This window comes from Carassius gibelio, chromosome B13 (assembly GCF_023724105.1).
Source record: "Carassius gibelio isolate Cgi1373 ecotype wild population from Czech Republic chromosome B13, carGib1.2-hapl.c, whole genome shotgun sequence".
NCBI classification, from domain to species: domain Eukaryota; kingdom Metazoa; phylum Chordata; class Actinopteri; order Cypriniformes; family Cyprinidae; genus Carassius; species Carassius gibelio.
In genome coordinates, this window is record NC_068408.1 from 11,935,407 (window position 1) to 11,951,888 (window position 16,482).

Consider the following 16,482-nt stretch of genomic DNA (forward strand, 5'->3'; position numbering starts at 1 on the left):
TTCATGGAAGACCTTGCATTTTCCAACATGACAATGCCAGACCACATACTGCATCAATTCCAATATCATGGCTGCGTAGAAGAAGGATCCGGGTACTGAAATGGCCAACCTGCAGTCCAGATCTTTCACCCATAGAAAACATTTGGCACATCATAAAGAGGAAGATGCAACAAAGAAGACCTAAGACAGTTGAGCAATTAGAAGCCTGTATTAGACAAGAATGGGACAACATTCCTATTCCTAAACTTGAGCAGCTTGTCTTCTCAGTCCCCAGACGTTTGCAGACTGTTATAAAAAGAAAGGGGGATGCCACATAGTGGTAAACATGGCCTTGTCCCAACTTTTTTGAGATGTGTTAATGCCATGAAATTTAAAATCAACTTATTTTCCCCTTGAAATTATACATTTTCTCAGTTTAAACATTTGATATGTCATCTATGTAGTATTCTGAATAAAATATTGAAATTTGAAACTTCCACATCATTGCATTCTGCTTTTATTCACAATTTGTAGTGTCCCAACTTTTTTGGAATTGGGTTTGTACATCAAAAGTGAAAGTAAAAACATTTGATATGTTATAATAGATTCATATATATTTCAAACAGTGCTATTCATTGGAACATTCTATTCATAAAAAGTTAATATATATATATATATATATATATATATATATATATATATATATATATATATATATATATATATATGTTTATATATATAAACTGGTATTACGACACCTGTCGGGCCGGGGCTAGTAATGCTAATGCTAATTAAGGTTGATATCGCTGCAGCACTATAACTTGACATTTTTTTAATGACATCATCGCCCTTATTTCTTCTCATTCTTTTAATGCGTGTAGGTCATGTTATGGAATATTTTTACCTAAATTTTTGCATATGGCTCCTTTAAACATTATATCAGAGCACAACACTGTATTATGGCTGAAAGCATCTCTCCATTGTAAATTGCTACAGAGCAGTTTGAGGGCAACAACAAACTGTAGCACTAATGAGAAGTCTTCTGTGGGAGTGTGTTCAGGTCCTGCTCTGCTGTCTGAGGGAGCATGGGATCATGAGATGGGTATTACTAAACCTCAATGGATGCTACAAGAGCAGATCATTAAATCACTTTCTATTTTGTATGAAGCAATGTGTTCAGATTCATTTAATTTGAGGTTGCAGCGCATTTGTACTTGTATTAATTATGCTATAGTATTCTGATGAGCCTTCAAGGGATTAGAATAAATTAGAATAAATGAGTGATCAAAGTGCTCTTGTGGGTTTGGATCTGAAAGTGCATCTCATTGTTTAACATAGATGAGGATCATTACTGTATGAGTATAATCAGCGAAGGAAAATCAGAGAAGGAAGTAGGTGTTTAATTAGTTGACTGCAGAGGAGTGAAGACTTTTATTAGATGAAATTATTCATCTAAAGAAAGGCTCTCTCAACAGTTTCAGTCTTCTGAAAGAACTGGATTAGACCGAGAAGCCTCTATAGACTGCTACTGATTGAACATTATTTCTTGTATTTTTTTTTTCTAAACATACATTTCAACAAAACTTTATTTATATTCAAGGGAAAAAATTATTCTGTGTTCATTGCATCAATTTTTGTGTAATCGAAAATATGAGAATATGTATTTTTCTGTATTAATATGTGTAATGATCCCTGTCCTTATACAATATATCAAATCCAAATACATCCTCAACTAACTAATGCTTAAGGATTCAGTGATGAATACAACGGCAGTGATAAAACAAAATAAATAAACTGACTCAACTAAGTGTTAAGTGATTTTTTTGACTGAATGGAATATTTGCAGGAAATGCTGTATTATATTAAAACATTATTATTAATATGCATAAAATCAATTTATTACCTCTCTATCATCTTGCCGGTATGGCAATGGTTGTAAAAAAAATGATCCTCAGCATTATTCTAATAAATGCTCCTGACAGTCCTGTCATCATTATACTGTACTGTCTATTAAACCCAAATATAGCCATAGCTCCAGTTCTTGCTTCAAGCAATGAAATGAAATCTGAATTCAGAGCTGAGCGCTTCTACTGTCACTGTTCCCAATAACACCTTGGCCTGAAATAATATGTAAACACAGGTCAGTGGAATATAGTTGTATTTTAGACATGACATGACATGGAGGAACGATGGACAAACTACTAACCAAAGTTTTTAAAGACTAGTTCTACTCCCAGGTCTTTCAATATGTTGATTGGTTTGTTTCTTAATTGGAAAAAAAAACAGAGACATTTAGCATTACATCACTTGCCCAACAAGGCAGCCTCTTCAGTGAATGGGTGCCATCAGAATGCGTTCAAACAACAGATAAAAACTTCACAATGATCCACAAGTAACTGACAACTCCACTCCATCTTATGAATCAAAAAGCTGCATGTTTGTAATAAATAAATACATAAAACAGTTTTATCTTCAAACTGTTCCTTCCTCTAGTGTAGTCATATAATATTGCTTCAAGCGAAAAAGTCATCTAATATGCACAGAGCAAGAAATATGGCAAGATCAAACACTGTTTACAAGTCCAAACCAATTCTAAACAAACAAATCAGTGGATTTTGATGTGAGAGGAAAACGGGGGATTTAATTTTTCATTGGAGGAAGCATTATTATGGATTATGGACTAAAGCAATGCTTTGAAGTTAAGATGCCTCGATGGTTTTTTTTTAACAGCTTTTTCACTTCACAAGACATTAATTGATTTACTTGTTGATTATTGTGAGGCTTTTCTTAGCTGTTTAATCTCTCATTCTGACAGCACCTATTAACTGCGGATAATCCATAGGCGAGCAAGTGATGCAATGCTAAATGAGTAAAAAAAAATGTTTGTGTACATTTTTCTATGAAACTAAACTATGAAGCCCAGCAACAACAAGAATTGTCCATAAAAATGTGTTTTTTTTTTCTGTCTGTGTAATGATATACAGACACAATCCACTATGCCCTATGAATGTCAAGATGCTTGTAGATTTGGATCAGTGATGTAGAATGTATTTTTATCGTATACGCAGGATATATCTGGAAACATTTCTCAACAGCTGTCACTGCCTTCCAACCAAATATAAAAGGATGATATATGGTTTAGCTGAGAAGGCGAGAAAGTGCTTGTGCCCCCAAATTTATGGAATAGCAGCAAAAAAATAAAAAATAAAAAAATATATCTCAAAATATCTTACAATATCTCCCAAAATAGAAGACATTAAAAAAACTGAGTATTGGAATAAGCTGAGTCCGAGGAAGATAAGAGAATCCAAGAATGAAACCAACAAAGTGTTCAGTCTCCACAGTGTAGCACAGGTCTCCTGACACAAGCTACAGGGCTGTTTATAATCATGATATGAGACAGAGCTAAGAATAACAAGAGAATGCTGGGAGGACTACAGATGGCAGGTTAAAGTATGTATGAGATACAGTTTCTCCAAAGCACATGGCTCTTCACTGATCTTGAGTGCCAAGCAGGGTTCATTTCACCTTGCCCACAGTCTTCTACCCACAGACAGATCAGAGACAAACAAGCCATCTTGTGCCTAAGATTGCATGAGTTATTTCTCCCTACTATACCTTTTCCATGAGGAAAATCCATAAATGAGGATGGAGACAAAAAAGGTAATCAAAATGAATTTAACTTGTTTAAAACGTTACACAGCTTGCATTTGAACTGGCTATGTCTTAAATTAATTATAATTATTATTATTTTTTGAATACTTGATTCTGATTGGACAATCTCATCCATATAATGTACAGTCAGGCAATGATTATAGCAAACCTAGAACCTGTAAGAAGTCGTAAAGTGAATCAGCCTTAAAACCAATTTCAAAATTGACATTATTTTTAAACTTAAGTGTAGACAAGGAACAGCCGGTTTTTATGTACAATCCACGTCTAAAGGACAAGAAGGTTAGAAATTATGTCAATCATCAGATTGTTCATTCTAAAACTTCAAACTATTCAAACATTCGAGCTGTGCTATTTTCCCCCTTTAGTTCAGTTAACTGAATGGAATTATTAAATGATCCCTAAAGGGCACAAATGGACAAATAACACACTTAACCTTTTTATCTAATGACTTAATGAAGCAAATTGTTCTAGAAATATGTATAATTTAATAACAATGTACATGAATACAAATGATCATCCAGCAAGACTGTCACATTAAGTAAAATTTCAATTAATTAAATGTTTCGTATACAAATGAGGTGATATTTTTCATAAACAGTGTGCATATAAGGTCAGCATTAACATTTTTTATTAGCATTAATGTATGGTTTATTAGGTTAACCATCTTCTGTGTGACAAAACAACACTGTCAAGCCAAAAGATATAAGGTAAGAGTATGCATGAAATCATTTCTTGATTTAATGAGTCTGACAGAAATTGTAATAAAAACATATTCATGAAATGTGAGTCAGTATTTAGTCATTTCAACATACTGTGCCTTTCTAAATAAGTTGCCCTCGCATGGGAATAGACTGGACACTGTGTGGGAGCCAGCGGAAACGGAGCCTGGCCATCGGAGAGTCGTCAGGGTTCTCAAACTCAGAAAAGCCCAGATGGTTGAGGATGGCATAGACACCAGCTCTAGCTGCCACCTGCAAACCAGCACAACTCATAAATGCATATCTATATTCACGTCTTTGCGTGTGTGTGTGTGTGGGTAAGTGGGGCTTACTGCAAGACCTACACTTATGTTCATAAGTGGCGCAGCTGCTCACTTGTCCTCAAAGGATGGCAGGAGGACAGTAAAATGCTTTTGCCTTGACAGAATATTAAACTGATGCATTTTCAATGTACTTCATGATAGAAAAACACAGAGCTCAGCTTTCATAAAAACCTACAAAGTGCTTGACCAGCTAAATCTACATCAAGAACAATTGGGATGCTTTTCGTTGTAGACAAGAGGACAGACTGTTCAGTGGTCAAATGAGGTGATAACCTCTTGCTAAACAGTTCTAGTTTAACGATATCTGTTAGAGCAGGGTTCTTTAACCTGTTAAATGTCACCCCGTCCCGTATACGGGACGCCTACGTTGACTATACTATATTACAATCAAATTTAATCTAATCTTGACAAACTATATATATCGTTGGAAAGGTCTAAGACTAAGATATAGAAAATATATATTATACCAATATTTTTTGTTAAAAATTATGTAGGAAAAGTAATAGATTAATTTATGACACAAGTGCACCCTCAGAAATCATGAATTAGAAATATTTAGGTTTGTATCATGCACATTCAAGTCTATCTTCAAAAACGTGAGTGACAGTTAACAGGTTAAACGAGTGTGTTATCCAATAAATACACTACCATTTTAAATACCTTTATTCAGCACGGTCAGAAAAGACATTTATAATGGTACAAAAGATTTCTATTTTAAATTGAGGATGTTCTTGTGAACCCTCTATTCAAAGAACAACCCCCCCCCCCCCCCCCCCAAAAAAAGGAACATGGTTTATACACAATATTAATCAGCTGTTTTTAATATTAATTATAATAAGAAATGTTTCTTGAGCACCAAATCAGAATATTAGAAGGATTTCTGATCGTTACACTGAAAACTTAAAATTCATCTGTGTTATTGGACAATTTCCAAATGTAAAAAGTAAGAAAACACTAGGTGCCTAACAGGCTTCCAATTCTCAGACCCCTTCAATCTGGGGATAAAAGATGTGGCTATAACCTCAGGTTTGACTCAGGAAACCTCAGAATTAGACTGAATACATTTACAACTTCATATTGACAGACTGACATTTTCCCATGAATGTTTCATGGAACTCTATGTTTAGCTGGAGCACAGTGAGCCAGATAAGCGATCAGCCATTCATCTTTCCACAAGGCACTGGCCTGCTGCACCATGGGTGTCCTCCCATCAGCTTCTCAAGATAGGCTTGTGTGTCGAGTATAAGTAGCAAGTTATACCTGCATCTTTCTTAAAACTGAAAGTGAACTTCCATTGTAACTTTTTTCGAAAAGATATCTTCAAAACAGCACACTTTTATACTTTTAACTTGATTTTTAAAACAAAAACAGGGTCATTTGTACAGACTATAGAATACCCAAAACATGTCACTCGTATAGTTTTAAATGGGGAAAAATGCAACACCTTCTGATTGAAAGAGCCAATCACTAATCAGTAAGATCAGCGCATTCATTGTTGCTGCCGTTATTAGTCCCGGTTGCTATAGAAACAGTCAGCGATCTGAGACACGCTTTTAGGTCTGCGTATGCGCACTGGCTGATCTAGCCTGAGAAATAAGCTTTTTATAACACTATCTGAGCAAAAGTAACAACATTTATTAAACAGTTGTTATCAGAATTATTTGCTGATTTCAAATATATAATTTTATCCTAAGCTTAGTGAACAGTTTTGGAGAATTTGATGTTTCCCCATGGAAAGAGATAGGAGCTGCACTTGGATGCCCGAGAGGCGTTTCAAAGATGGCCGCCGAGTAAACCTCAAAATATTTTTTGTGTGTTTTGTAAACGAAAAAAACAAACAAAAAAAACCTATGAGATAAACTGAACAAGAAATTTAAGATTCTGCACTCTTACTAGGTCACTGCAATAAAAAATATATCATGTAAGTTTGAATATATTACAAATGTTTTGTTCAGACTTCACCTGGTACATCCACTGGCTGAAGGATCGCCTCCAGGAGTCTTTCTTCTCCAGATGGAGGTAGCAGTTGAACAGGATAAGATAAATGTAACGCTCAAGGTACTGCAAGCTCCTTAACCGCAACCACTGAGCGTCAGCCTCTGATTTAGCCATCTTAATCTGAGGGGGAAGAAGTGCCGGTGAACTGATTGTTATTCCTCTAGTTTCCTTGCTATTTGTGACAAAATGCTGATGGCATCACATAATCAGCTGTTCAATCATTCTTATTAAAATTATACAATTATTAATTTCAATGTCCATTCACTTTGGTATGTTTGTTTCATGTGGTTTAAACAGCCTCTGACATCTACACAAGTGATTACATCAGTGTTTACATCGAGGTGCACATTGCTTGGTTGACTGATATTCGTATTAAAACTTCTGTTCTTGACATTAATTTCCTCAAAAATCTACTGAACCTCTATTTTTATTAGATAATTTACAAAAATGTGTGAAAAAAGGCCAGAATAATGTTACATGCAAATGATTTACCCATCAGAAAATAAGTATTTTTCATCTTTTCCATGTTTTATTAACAGAGACAGTAAAGGAGATGACAAGAAAGGACACGAGGTGGAGAGCAGGATCAGGTTTTTGCGTCACCTCTATTAGCAGTTGGAATATGTTTAAATAAATATGCCAAAAGACTTTTTTTAAACCCAAAGTTTGGTGTAAATGAATTAAGACATAAATATTGATCAACTAGTGCAAATTCAAACATGATACTTCATCTTAGATAAGCACTTGAATTACATTCCTGTGTATCACACAGAAGAAATACGTTTCACCAGATTTGTGAGCTTCTGTAACAACTGTTACATGATAACAATATAACTCATAATGTATATTTGGGACACAAATGAGTTGCACCAGTATCTCAGAATATATTTAAAAAGATAAAAATATAAAGTCTTGGACCCTAACAAAGTATTTGCAGACCTTTTCAAAGCAGTCTTTTGGACAGCTATCTGCACATTTATTACGCTGCTGTTTTTCAAGGTCTTCACTTTCAGATAAAAACATGTTTTTCAGCCTTAAATTAAATGCATTCAGAGTGCTCTAAGCTGATGCACTGCAATGGGCATTACTAATCTCTTGGTCCTTTTCAGCAGATCAGCACAAATGAGAAAATTGTACCTATACAGCCTTTACAAGGCTATGTTAGGTACAAAAATAATTGCTTTGGAAGCAATCTATTATTCAACATGGCTCCTAAAAGCACTGACTGTCCTGACCTTTTTTAGTTGACTTTTCCTGCTGAGGTATTTGCATGCAAAACACATAAAAATAGTCAAATGAACAACATAAAAGTTTCTTCATATCACATTTTACCTGTCTGTAAGTGGATATGATGATTTCCCGTAAATGGTAATGCATGGGGGTCATCGTCTCACTAACAACATCCAGAGCGACGTCCACTTCTCTCTTCACCCGATGGCCATCAGGTAACAACCTTACCACCTGCATCACCACCTGTACAGTACGTGCACACATGCATGCATGGGTCACAATTCAATCAAATCAAATGTCTTTTTTATCTATTTCTATAATAGAAACAATTTTATTTTATGTACTAAACACATTCATTTACTTTGTATGGTTAGGTTTATTAATCATAGAATTTATATGTTCAAAATTAACAAAAATTTTGTTTTAATGCTGGCACTGGCAGCTGTTGAAAGAAACACAACCTCAATGTACCTCAAACTCTCCTTTGGTGTACTTGGCGTCTGGAACACTAACAATCTCATCTTCTTCACACTCAGGAAAGCCCTGAAGGAAAACAGAGCCAGGTTTACGAAGCTCAGTTTAAAAACTTTTCCTCTTTTAATCAATGTCCATGAGATTTATCATTTATTTCTCATTTCCTCCTTCCACTTAAACAGCTGATGGCTGAAAATGACCTACATTAATGTGCCACAGGGTGAGAGTGGCGATCACCATGGCTGCAGTCGTTCGGTCTTTCCCATTATGACAGTTGAAGATAAAAGCACATTTGGGGTCTACTGCCAGACTGCTCTTCAAGGCCTCCAATAAGTGGTCAAAAACCTGAGGGAGAGCAAACATTTCAACTAAAATGTAAAATCTATACCATGCTCATAGTGTATTCACTTGCCTCTTCTTTAGGTGCACAGCAGTCAGACATGGGAATCCTCTGGTAGCTGAGACCTGGGTGAATGCTTTTCTGATGGACAAAGAGCTCCTCTAAGGTGTGACAAGTCTTAAACATCCTCATCTGTTTATCCTGCTCTGTTATCACCTCAAGCCACTTCTCACACCTCAGGACGTCCTGCTTCAGTGCCAGTTCCATTTCCTGTGGAGATAGTCATATTGCTAAAGCTCCTTAGGTTGTTAGATCGCAGCAGCAGCTCTTGTCGGTACAAACTGAACAAAATTCAGCTCAATTTCTTCTTAATTTATAATGAAATCAAATGCTATTGCACCTGTAAAACTGAAAAAACATTTTTAAAGACTATAAATGGATCAAATACTCATGCAATAAAATAAGAATAAAATATAGACTAAAATACAATGGTTACATCACAACGTGGCAGTTTTTGAATGCTTAATGAACTGCACTGTATTACATCGCTCATAGCATGTATGCTGTACCTACAAATATCTGTTCAGCCCCGTTACATAAAGCCACAACTACACTCTTCAATTCCATTTAATACATACTACTACAACCCTGAACAGAATTGTACCTGGAGCTGATGTGGATGTTGAACACAGACTGGAATAGGCTGTTCCAGACAGCCTGGCTCTCGTGGGGTGAACATTTGTCCATTTGCCTCCAGCACAAGCTCCTCCTGCAGATTCAGCCAGAGAACTGTAGAGTGTCCTCTCCTCTGGTCTGTCAGGTAGGACATCACGACAGCCAAAGCCTGAAATGGGCCCAAACAAGCTTTGATTATTTTTTAGTAGACTTAAGCAGACAGCCACAGATTAGAAGCCTGGGCTGCTGAAATGAGCTTTAGAATGGATTTACCTCAGAGTTTGGCTGGGCCATCCCATATAGAGCCATTTTGGAAACTCGTCTGAAATTGGCCACTTTCATCTCCTTGGATGTACTGAGCAAATCCGTTGCTAAAAACTCACTGGACACCTTTCAAAATGAAGATGTTATGTGTATAATGCACATGCCTATGTTTCAGGGAGAATCTGCTGAGCTACAGGAGGAAGAGGTCATAGTTCGCCTCTGATAAGAGCAGGGCTAGAAAATCACATGTTAATGAGATTCAGTCTATACTGTCAGTATTTGTTTTTAGAAAGACTGGCATATCAAGCAAGAAAAGGACTATTCAAGAATAAAGTAAAAAAAAAAAACTGTAACTGTGCATATGAATATACTTTAGTATAACTATGTAATTGTTATTACATATTACTTTTTAAGTGAACTTAATGTATTAATGTGGGATTTGGATACCAGGCATGAAAAAATACCGCTGTTGGGTTATTTTAACATTCATGTTTGCTGTGCAGATTTCTACTTTTAAGTTTGCTCTAAAGACATATCTATCCTCTCTTGCCTCAGTACCCCTTGATCATTGGTTCAGTTCTTGTTTTGTTATTGTTGTGTTTAAAATTTTATAGTCTTTTTTATTGTATTCTATTCTGTACAGCACTTTGGTCAATTTTTGTTGATTTTAAATGTGCTTTACAAATAAATATTTTACTATATGTGTATTTTTATCTGTTATAATATATAATCTCTACATCACAGCAAACACAGAATGCTCCTGTAAAGTTAGCATATGATTTCCCTTTGGCTATGTTTTAGGTTTTCTATAACCATAAACTAATGTTCTTAGTAAGTTCTGTGAATCAAAAATTGTTTGCCCTTACCAGAACTCGAATCCCATCAGTTATAAGGCTGGCTGGTGCTGAGAGTTCAGAGCCATCCATGCTGGCCAGCAGTCTGTAGATCCAAGCGTTCATACACAGCCACTGACTGAAGTTCTGAGGAAATGCCTGTGGATACTACATAGTTCGAGAGAGACAGCAGATAATAGAAAAATGATAAAAATAATGCCATATACTGACAGAAATAAATGATTTAAATATGGTAGCATTTAGTTTAGCAATACCTGATCATGAAGATATGCATTGAATATTAATAGGTACAAATAGCGTTCAAGACTTTGAAGTGTTCTTTGCAGGAAATAGTCTTTTGTGCTGCTTCCCTGTAGAAAAAAAAAACCTGTAAAACGACGCAACTGTGCCCTTTATTTAAAGAAAAAAGCAAATAAGAAACCGTTTTATAACAGTTTAACTACACGGACACAAGAACGTTTTAGTTGAAACATACTTGAATCTGGTAATCTTCGCCAATGCCTTCGAGCTTTAGTTTGTTTTCATACACAGCATTTTTTATGTTATGCATCTCAGAGCACATGGCAACAGCATCATCAACCTATGGTACATATACATAAAAATACACTCAAAAAGAGTTATGTAAAACCATTCATTCAATAAATCCTAATGCGTCATATGTTTTATAAGACATAAAAGGCTCAGTTTCTGTTTACTTCTACTACTTTTGCAATTGAATACACCCTTGAAAGCAACTGGAATACTTCATGAACTTAGAGTTTTACAAACATCATTAATACACTCTAACCTCATCAAGGACTTGTTGACCTTTAGGTAGGCGACTGATTAGCAACTGAATCACTTGGAAATCCAATTTGTGTTCACTCTTCTGTATTTCTTGCCTGTGAAAGAGATGAAGAGCAAATAGAACTAAAACATAGAATGGACCTTAAAACACAATATTACCACAGCAAAGTGTTATTAATTAAGCAATGCACTTCTTTGAGAAAGTAAACCGTTATTTAAATTGTACTGACAGTGACCTATAGGTACCTGGGGCTCTTTGATGCCCCCTGCAGGTGATGGAAGACTAACGCTCCCAGAATTAAGCCAAGATTGGTGCGTCCCACCCCCACCTGGCAGCTGAAGAGTAGTGCAGGCAGAGGTCTAGAGCCGTCCCGCATCAAAGAGAGGTTTGGGGTCTCCTGGAGGACACAAGGGTACATGAAATTGTAAAAGCACATTGTCCAGATTTTTGTCTGTGTTAATACGGCTTGCAGAGATTGATGTTACTGGTGACTGTGAAATATAAACATGGTTTGCTGGCAAGCTCTAGGTTTAAAGTTCTGGGTTCTTGGGATGAATTCAGTGACACAAATCATCAGATATAAATAAACCAGAGCTCACATGGAGTTATATTAAACTTAGAAAGTAAAAAAAAAAAAAAAAAAAAAAAAATATATATATATATATATATATATATATATATAGAAATGGAGATCTTACCCTGAGTATATTTACAAAGGCATCAAATGTCTCCTCCAGTGGTGCCCCTTCCATAGGAAGCGGCAATCTGTAATATCTAAATTCATCAGATATTATCGTTAAACAATACAGAATAATCTAAAAAGTAAGATTAGTTTTGATTCACATTTGCATGTCTTTGTGCATCTATGGGCACTACTTTTGGCCAGGCTTTCATTTAAAACAGATTTCTGCTATTTTTAAACAAGGATCAAAAAAAAGCTTTTCCCATGGCATCATCATTCGTTTTGGATACTGTTCAAATGCCTTTATGTTTGGGGTCAATAAAATACTTTGATTCAGCAAGTATGCATTCATTTATCAAAAGCAACAGTAAAAACGTTTATAATGTAACAGCTGTAAGCAACATTGCTAATAAGATGTAAAAATGTGTTACAATATTTAACAATTCATTTGATTTATTTTTGATCAAATAAATGCAACTTTAAATACATAGCAATCACCTGTGCTGTGGCTGACTGAAAAGTGGTCTTTTGTAGACCTCCTCAGTGACATGAACGTCCTCCTCTGACAGAATCTGTACCTGCTGAGGTTCATCTTTAAAATGCTCAATGTCATTATAGACATAGAACATATTTTCACTCAGCTTGGCAAAGTCACACAACTGGAGAAAATATCAGAGTATTAAAACCTGACACTGAGCAGACACTATGACCTCTGTCAACATTTCACCATAAAAGGATGGCAAGCGATCCTCCTCATATAACTTGTTCTGCTCTATAACAGACCTCTTTCCGGATGGAGAGCTCTATTTGCTCTGCGCTGAGCTCTCTGTCTAGGTCATGCAGGTTCTCATGGAGGTTCTCTCTTCCTCTGGGAGTATACGGAATAAAGTCTCCATCTGAGCGGAAGAAGACCACTGGTTCCTCTCTCAAACAGATGAAAATTACCTCCTGTTCACATATTTTTGGGGACAAACAGCAATTAAGCTGATCAATATTTGAACGTCTATCTGCAGAACATATGCTAGTCAAGATGGTTAAAACCTCAATTTTTTTTAGGTAAATCCTCAATTGTATGCCCAAAGTGAACTGTGTTCATTGAAAGTGCCTCCCTGCTTTTCATCCTGGACAGGGACAAGGAGCACTCACTGACCTCACAGCCGTCAATCTGCAATCTCTGGAGGACCTGTTTGAAACCACTCAGGCTGGGTTGGCCCATTCCAAAAAGGGGGTAGTTTCCCTTGACCTTGCGGAAGTTGGGGGACCCGTGGCTTTTTGTAGTATTTAAGACATCAGCTCTATTGTATACATCCTGTATCATAAAAAACTCCCCCTGGACAATATAAAAGCAAGTCATAAAACTTATTTAATCGTAAATGACAAGACATTTCCATCATTGATCTACATTTCCTGCTCATTACTGCATTTTCCATTACACCTCCAGGCTTTTTAAAGTGTTAGGCTCTAAATATTTAGTTTAAATCTCAAAAAGTGAAACATACCAGCACTAGGTAGTGCTCTGGCAGCAGGTCAGATATCCTTCCCATCGAGTAGTTGGCAGATTGGATCTTGTCATGAATCTGAAACTCTTCCCTGCAGTTTTTTCTGTATAGAGGAACATTGTCATATATTTAAAAACCCACAACTGATAATACATGTTTGTCTTTTCCTTTAAAGGGACAGTTCACCCTAAAATGACAATTCTGTCATTATTTACTTACCCTCTACAAATTATATAACTACACTAAATTTTTGTGTTCAACAGAAGAAAGAAACTCATGCAGGTTTGGAACAACAGGATGGTGAGTAAACGATGACAGAAATGTTTATTGGGTAAACTGTCCCTTTAAGTCAAAGTGAAGCTGTTGATGGTATCTACAATTGTTTTTGCTCAAAGAGTAGCACATGGGTGTGACATTTTGTGCATATGAGGGCCCTTACGGACAGTTTTAAAAATCATCATGTTGCACTTGTCACTTACGTGATGACAACAGGGGCCACCTTGTTTGTGATGATGGATTTGGCCTTGCTGTTGCGAATGTGAACTGAATGTAGTGAGCGTCTGTGCTTAGCCATGCCGTTCCCTTGGTGATCAGCCTGGTGTGTAGGTGCAAACGGAGCAGCCTGGGAAGTTGCACTGGCACTCGTACCCATAATCTGCACAGAGCTGGAATAAGGATTTATGCTGTGACTAATATAAAGTAAACAGGCAGACATGTAAGTCATTTTACATGGGGTTATTTCTAACATTTTCACTTTTTAAAGAGCCAGACACTCTTCAATTTCCTGGAACCCCAACACATGTAATGCGCAACAAAAACCCCTAATAAAACACATTACTGAAGCTTTGAATGTGTTCTACAGTCCTAAAAGTAAGTCAGACTATCAAATTTGCATGTGCATACCATCTCTGTCGTATTTGATTGTTAAATGAATGGCTTACGGTCTCACAGCTGTGCCGCGTGTGTTCACATCCTTTGGTTTTTGCATCTTAGTTTCAGCAAGGGTTCAGGTCTGTCTTTAAATGCAAATCCTGCCAACACGAACTCAGTTTCCTGTTGCTAGCAGAATCTTAACCTAAAAAGCCTTTTATTTCAACTCCAGCAACCACCGATGTTTTGCTAATCTTTTTTCTTCTCTTTCTCGTTCAGTGCCTCTCTGGTTCTCTTCTCACAGTGACAGGATAGCCGTTCCAATCCTTCTGGGGGCCACGAAGAAATACAGTACATCTGGCAACCAGACGGCAGTGTGGGCGGCTCCAGACATTCACAGGGACAGCCCATGCAAAGGCCATGACGGAGACATTACAGAAAGCCAAAAGTAAGAGAAAGTGCAAGATGAAAGATTTCTGATGCCTTTACAGCTACCGGAATCTAAAAGTGTTTGATGTCAGAATCATGAAGCCAAACGAATTTCCTGCTTGTACTGCAGCAATAATGCAGTTAATTAAAGAAATTCTGTTTCTCCCCTCCTTTCTCATAAGATCAAGTTTGTGCCAGAGAGATATCACTGGGAAATATATGATAGGTCTGTGAATGTCATTAGGACATTCTTGCCTTATGTTTATATAACTGGCTGGTCTATTGAAAGTTTGGGATACTGAGTTGCTGGCACCAAGAGCAATGCTGCCCTTTTCAGGGGCTTGATTTAAATTCCATTTGTGTCCGAGTAACACGGTCACAGAACAAAAAAACAACAACAACAAAAATCTCTAAATATGGATGGGAAAGGATGCATTCGTACAATGCTTCACAGATCAGTGCAGATATGCAGTGAGTGGGAGTGACCAGTGATTGACACATCCTCGTTTTGCTAAGAAATGAGTTAAAAAATATGTGAAAATACTGAAACAATGATGACAAGAGGTAACACATACACACACTGCAACACGATTTTAACAAATGCATGGTGAGTAAAACTAGGCTCTAAAATAAAATAAATCAATCAAGATTTTCCCTGAACTACTAATAACCTTTGATAACAATAAAACATTTTTATTTTGTTATACTAAATAAATACTAAATTTTAAGTTTTCATTTCTTTATTAATGAATTTAGGCTTCTGTCGTAACGTTATTAGTCAAATGATGTCTTCATTTGTTTCTTACTTTGGCCATTAATAAAATTAATCCTTGGAAATCAAGAATATTTTAGATATTTTTCAGCGACTTCTTATGCACGTTATATTGATATGCCTGGGGGTGGCTAGCGACAAATGCATTGACACTGATTCATTTAAACACTCCACTATTAATCTGTGGCTTCTTTTTTTTTTTTCGGAGTAAAAAAAAACAAACAAAAACATAAAACTAACTAACTGCCAATATAGTATCTAAAATACAAGTTACTTTAATTTTATTAAACTTGTATAAAACACTATCCCATTCTCTATTTATTTTGTTTTACAATGTTCTGAGAGTTAATGTAAATCAACTCTCCTGTAGTACTTAGTAAGTACACTTGCCCACCAGCATTTCGCAGGATGCTGACTGATAAGAGACTCAAACTTATTAATGCCAAGCACAGTTTAAGACAAAATTGAACACTTAATAGAGCACATATTTCTACTCTGAATCAAAGACAAGGTAATAGGATAGCAAATATCATAAAAGTTTCCTCACCTGGTTACCTGCTCTCTCAGACACCTGTCAGGACTTGAGAGAAACAATTAAAGGTAGAAGAAGACCAAGTCCATGTCACACTCATCTTGAGTCCTGTCAATTAATGTCCCTCACAGGTCCAAAGACAATCAGTCATGGTGTCAATCCAGCAGAGCAAGTCTCAACAGACAGCAGTGCAGATGGATAACACAGGGGGAGGAGAGGAGAGGAGGAGGAGAGAACGGCCTCCTTCTTCAGCTGCTTCTTTCACTGGCAATATATATATGTTATGGGAGAGGAGGATGTCGGTGGGTGGATTCTCATCTTTTCACCAGTCACTAACAGCTCCATCTCCCAGCAACGGTGCTGCAGACATGAGTGAAATG

At 36.5% G+C, this 16,482-nt stretch overlaps 1 protein-coding gene across 2 annotated transcripts; it reads right to left on the reverse strand.

Annotated features, from left to right (window-relative positions):
* Nucleotides 1–3,884: 3,884 nt before the first annotated feature.
* pald1b (phosphatase domain containing paladin 1b) lies at nt 3,885–16,383 on the reverse strand. Of its 2 annotated transcripts, none has more exons than XM_052572451.1 (20): nt 14,441–14,730; nt 13,979–14,164; nt 13,500–13,602; nt 13,151–13,330; nt 12,784–12,948; nt 12,499–12,659; nt 12,017–12,092; nt 11,564–11,715; nt 11,319–11,412; nt 11,007–11,111; nt 10,786–10,881; nt 10,544–10,678; nt 9,687–9,803; nt 9,403–9,582; nt 8,811–9,008; nt 8,603–8,743; nt 8,396–8,467; nt 8,027–8,167; nt 6,659–6,814; nt 3,885–4,625 (listed from the first exon to the last, which is right to left on the reverse strand). In XM_052572451.1, exons 1-20 carry the CDS (start codon nt 14,485–14,487, stop codon nt 4,476–4,478), a joined length of 2,655 nt encoding a protein of 884 aa, XP_052428411.1. In that variant the 5' UTR covers nt 14,488–14,730; the 3' UTR covers nt 3,885–4,475. The 2 variants fall into 2 exon arrangements, with proteins under 2 accessions (XP_052428411.1, XP_052428412.1); XM_052572452.1 differs by lacking the exon at nt 14,441–14,730 and adding an exon at nt 16,118–16,383 and having other exon boundaries at nt 4,063–4,625.
* Nucleotides 16,384–16,482: the final 99 nt, after the last annotated feature.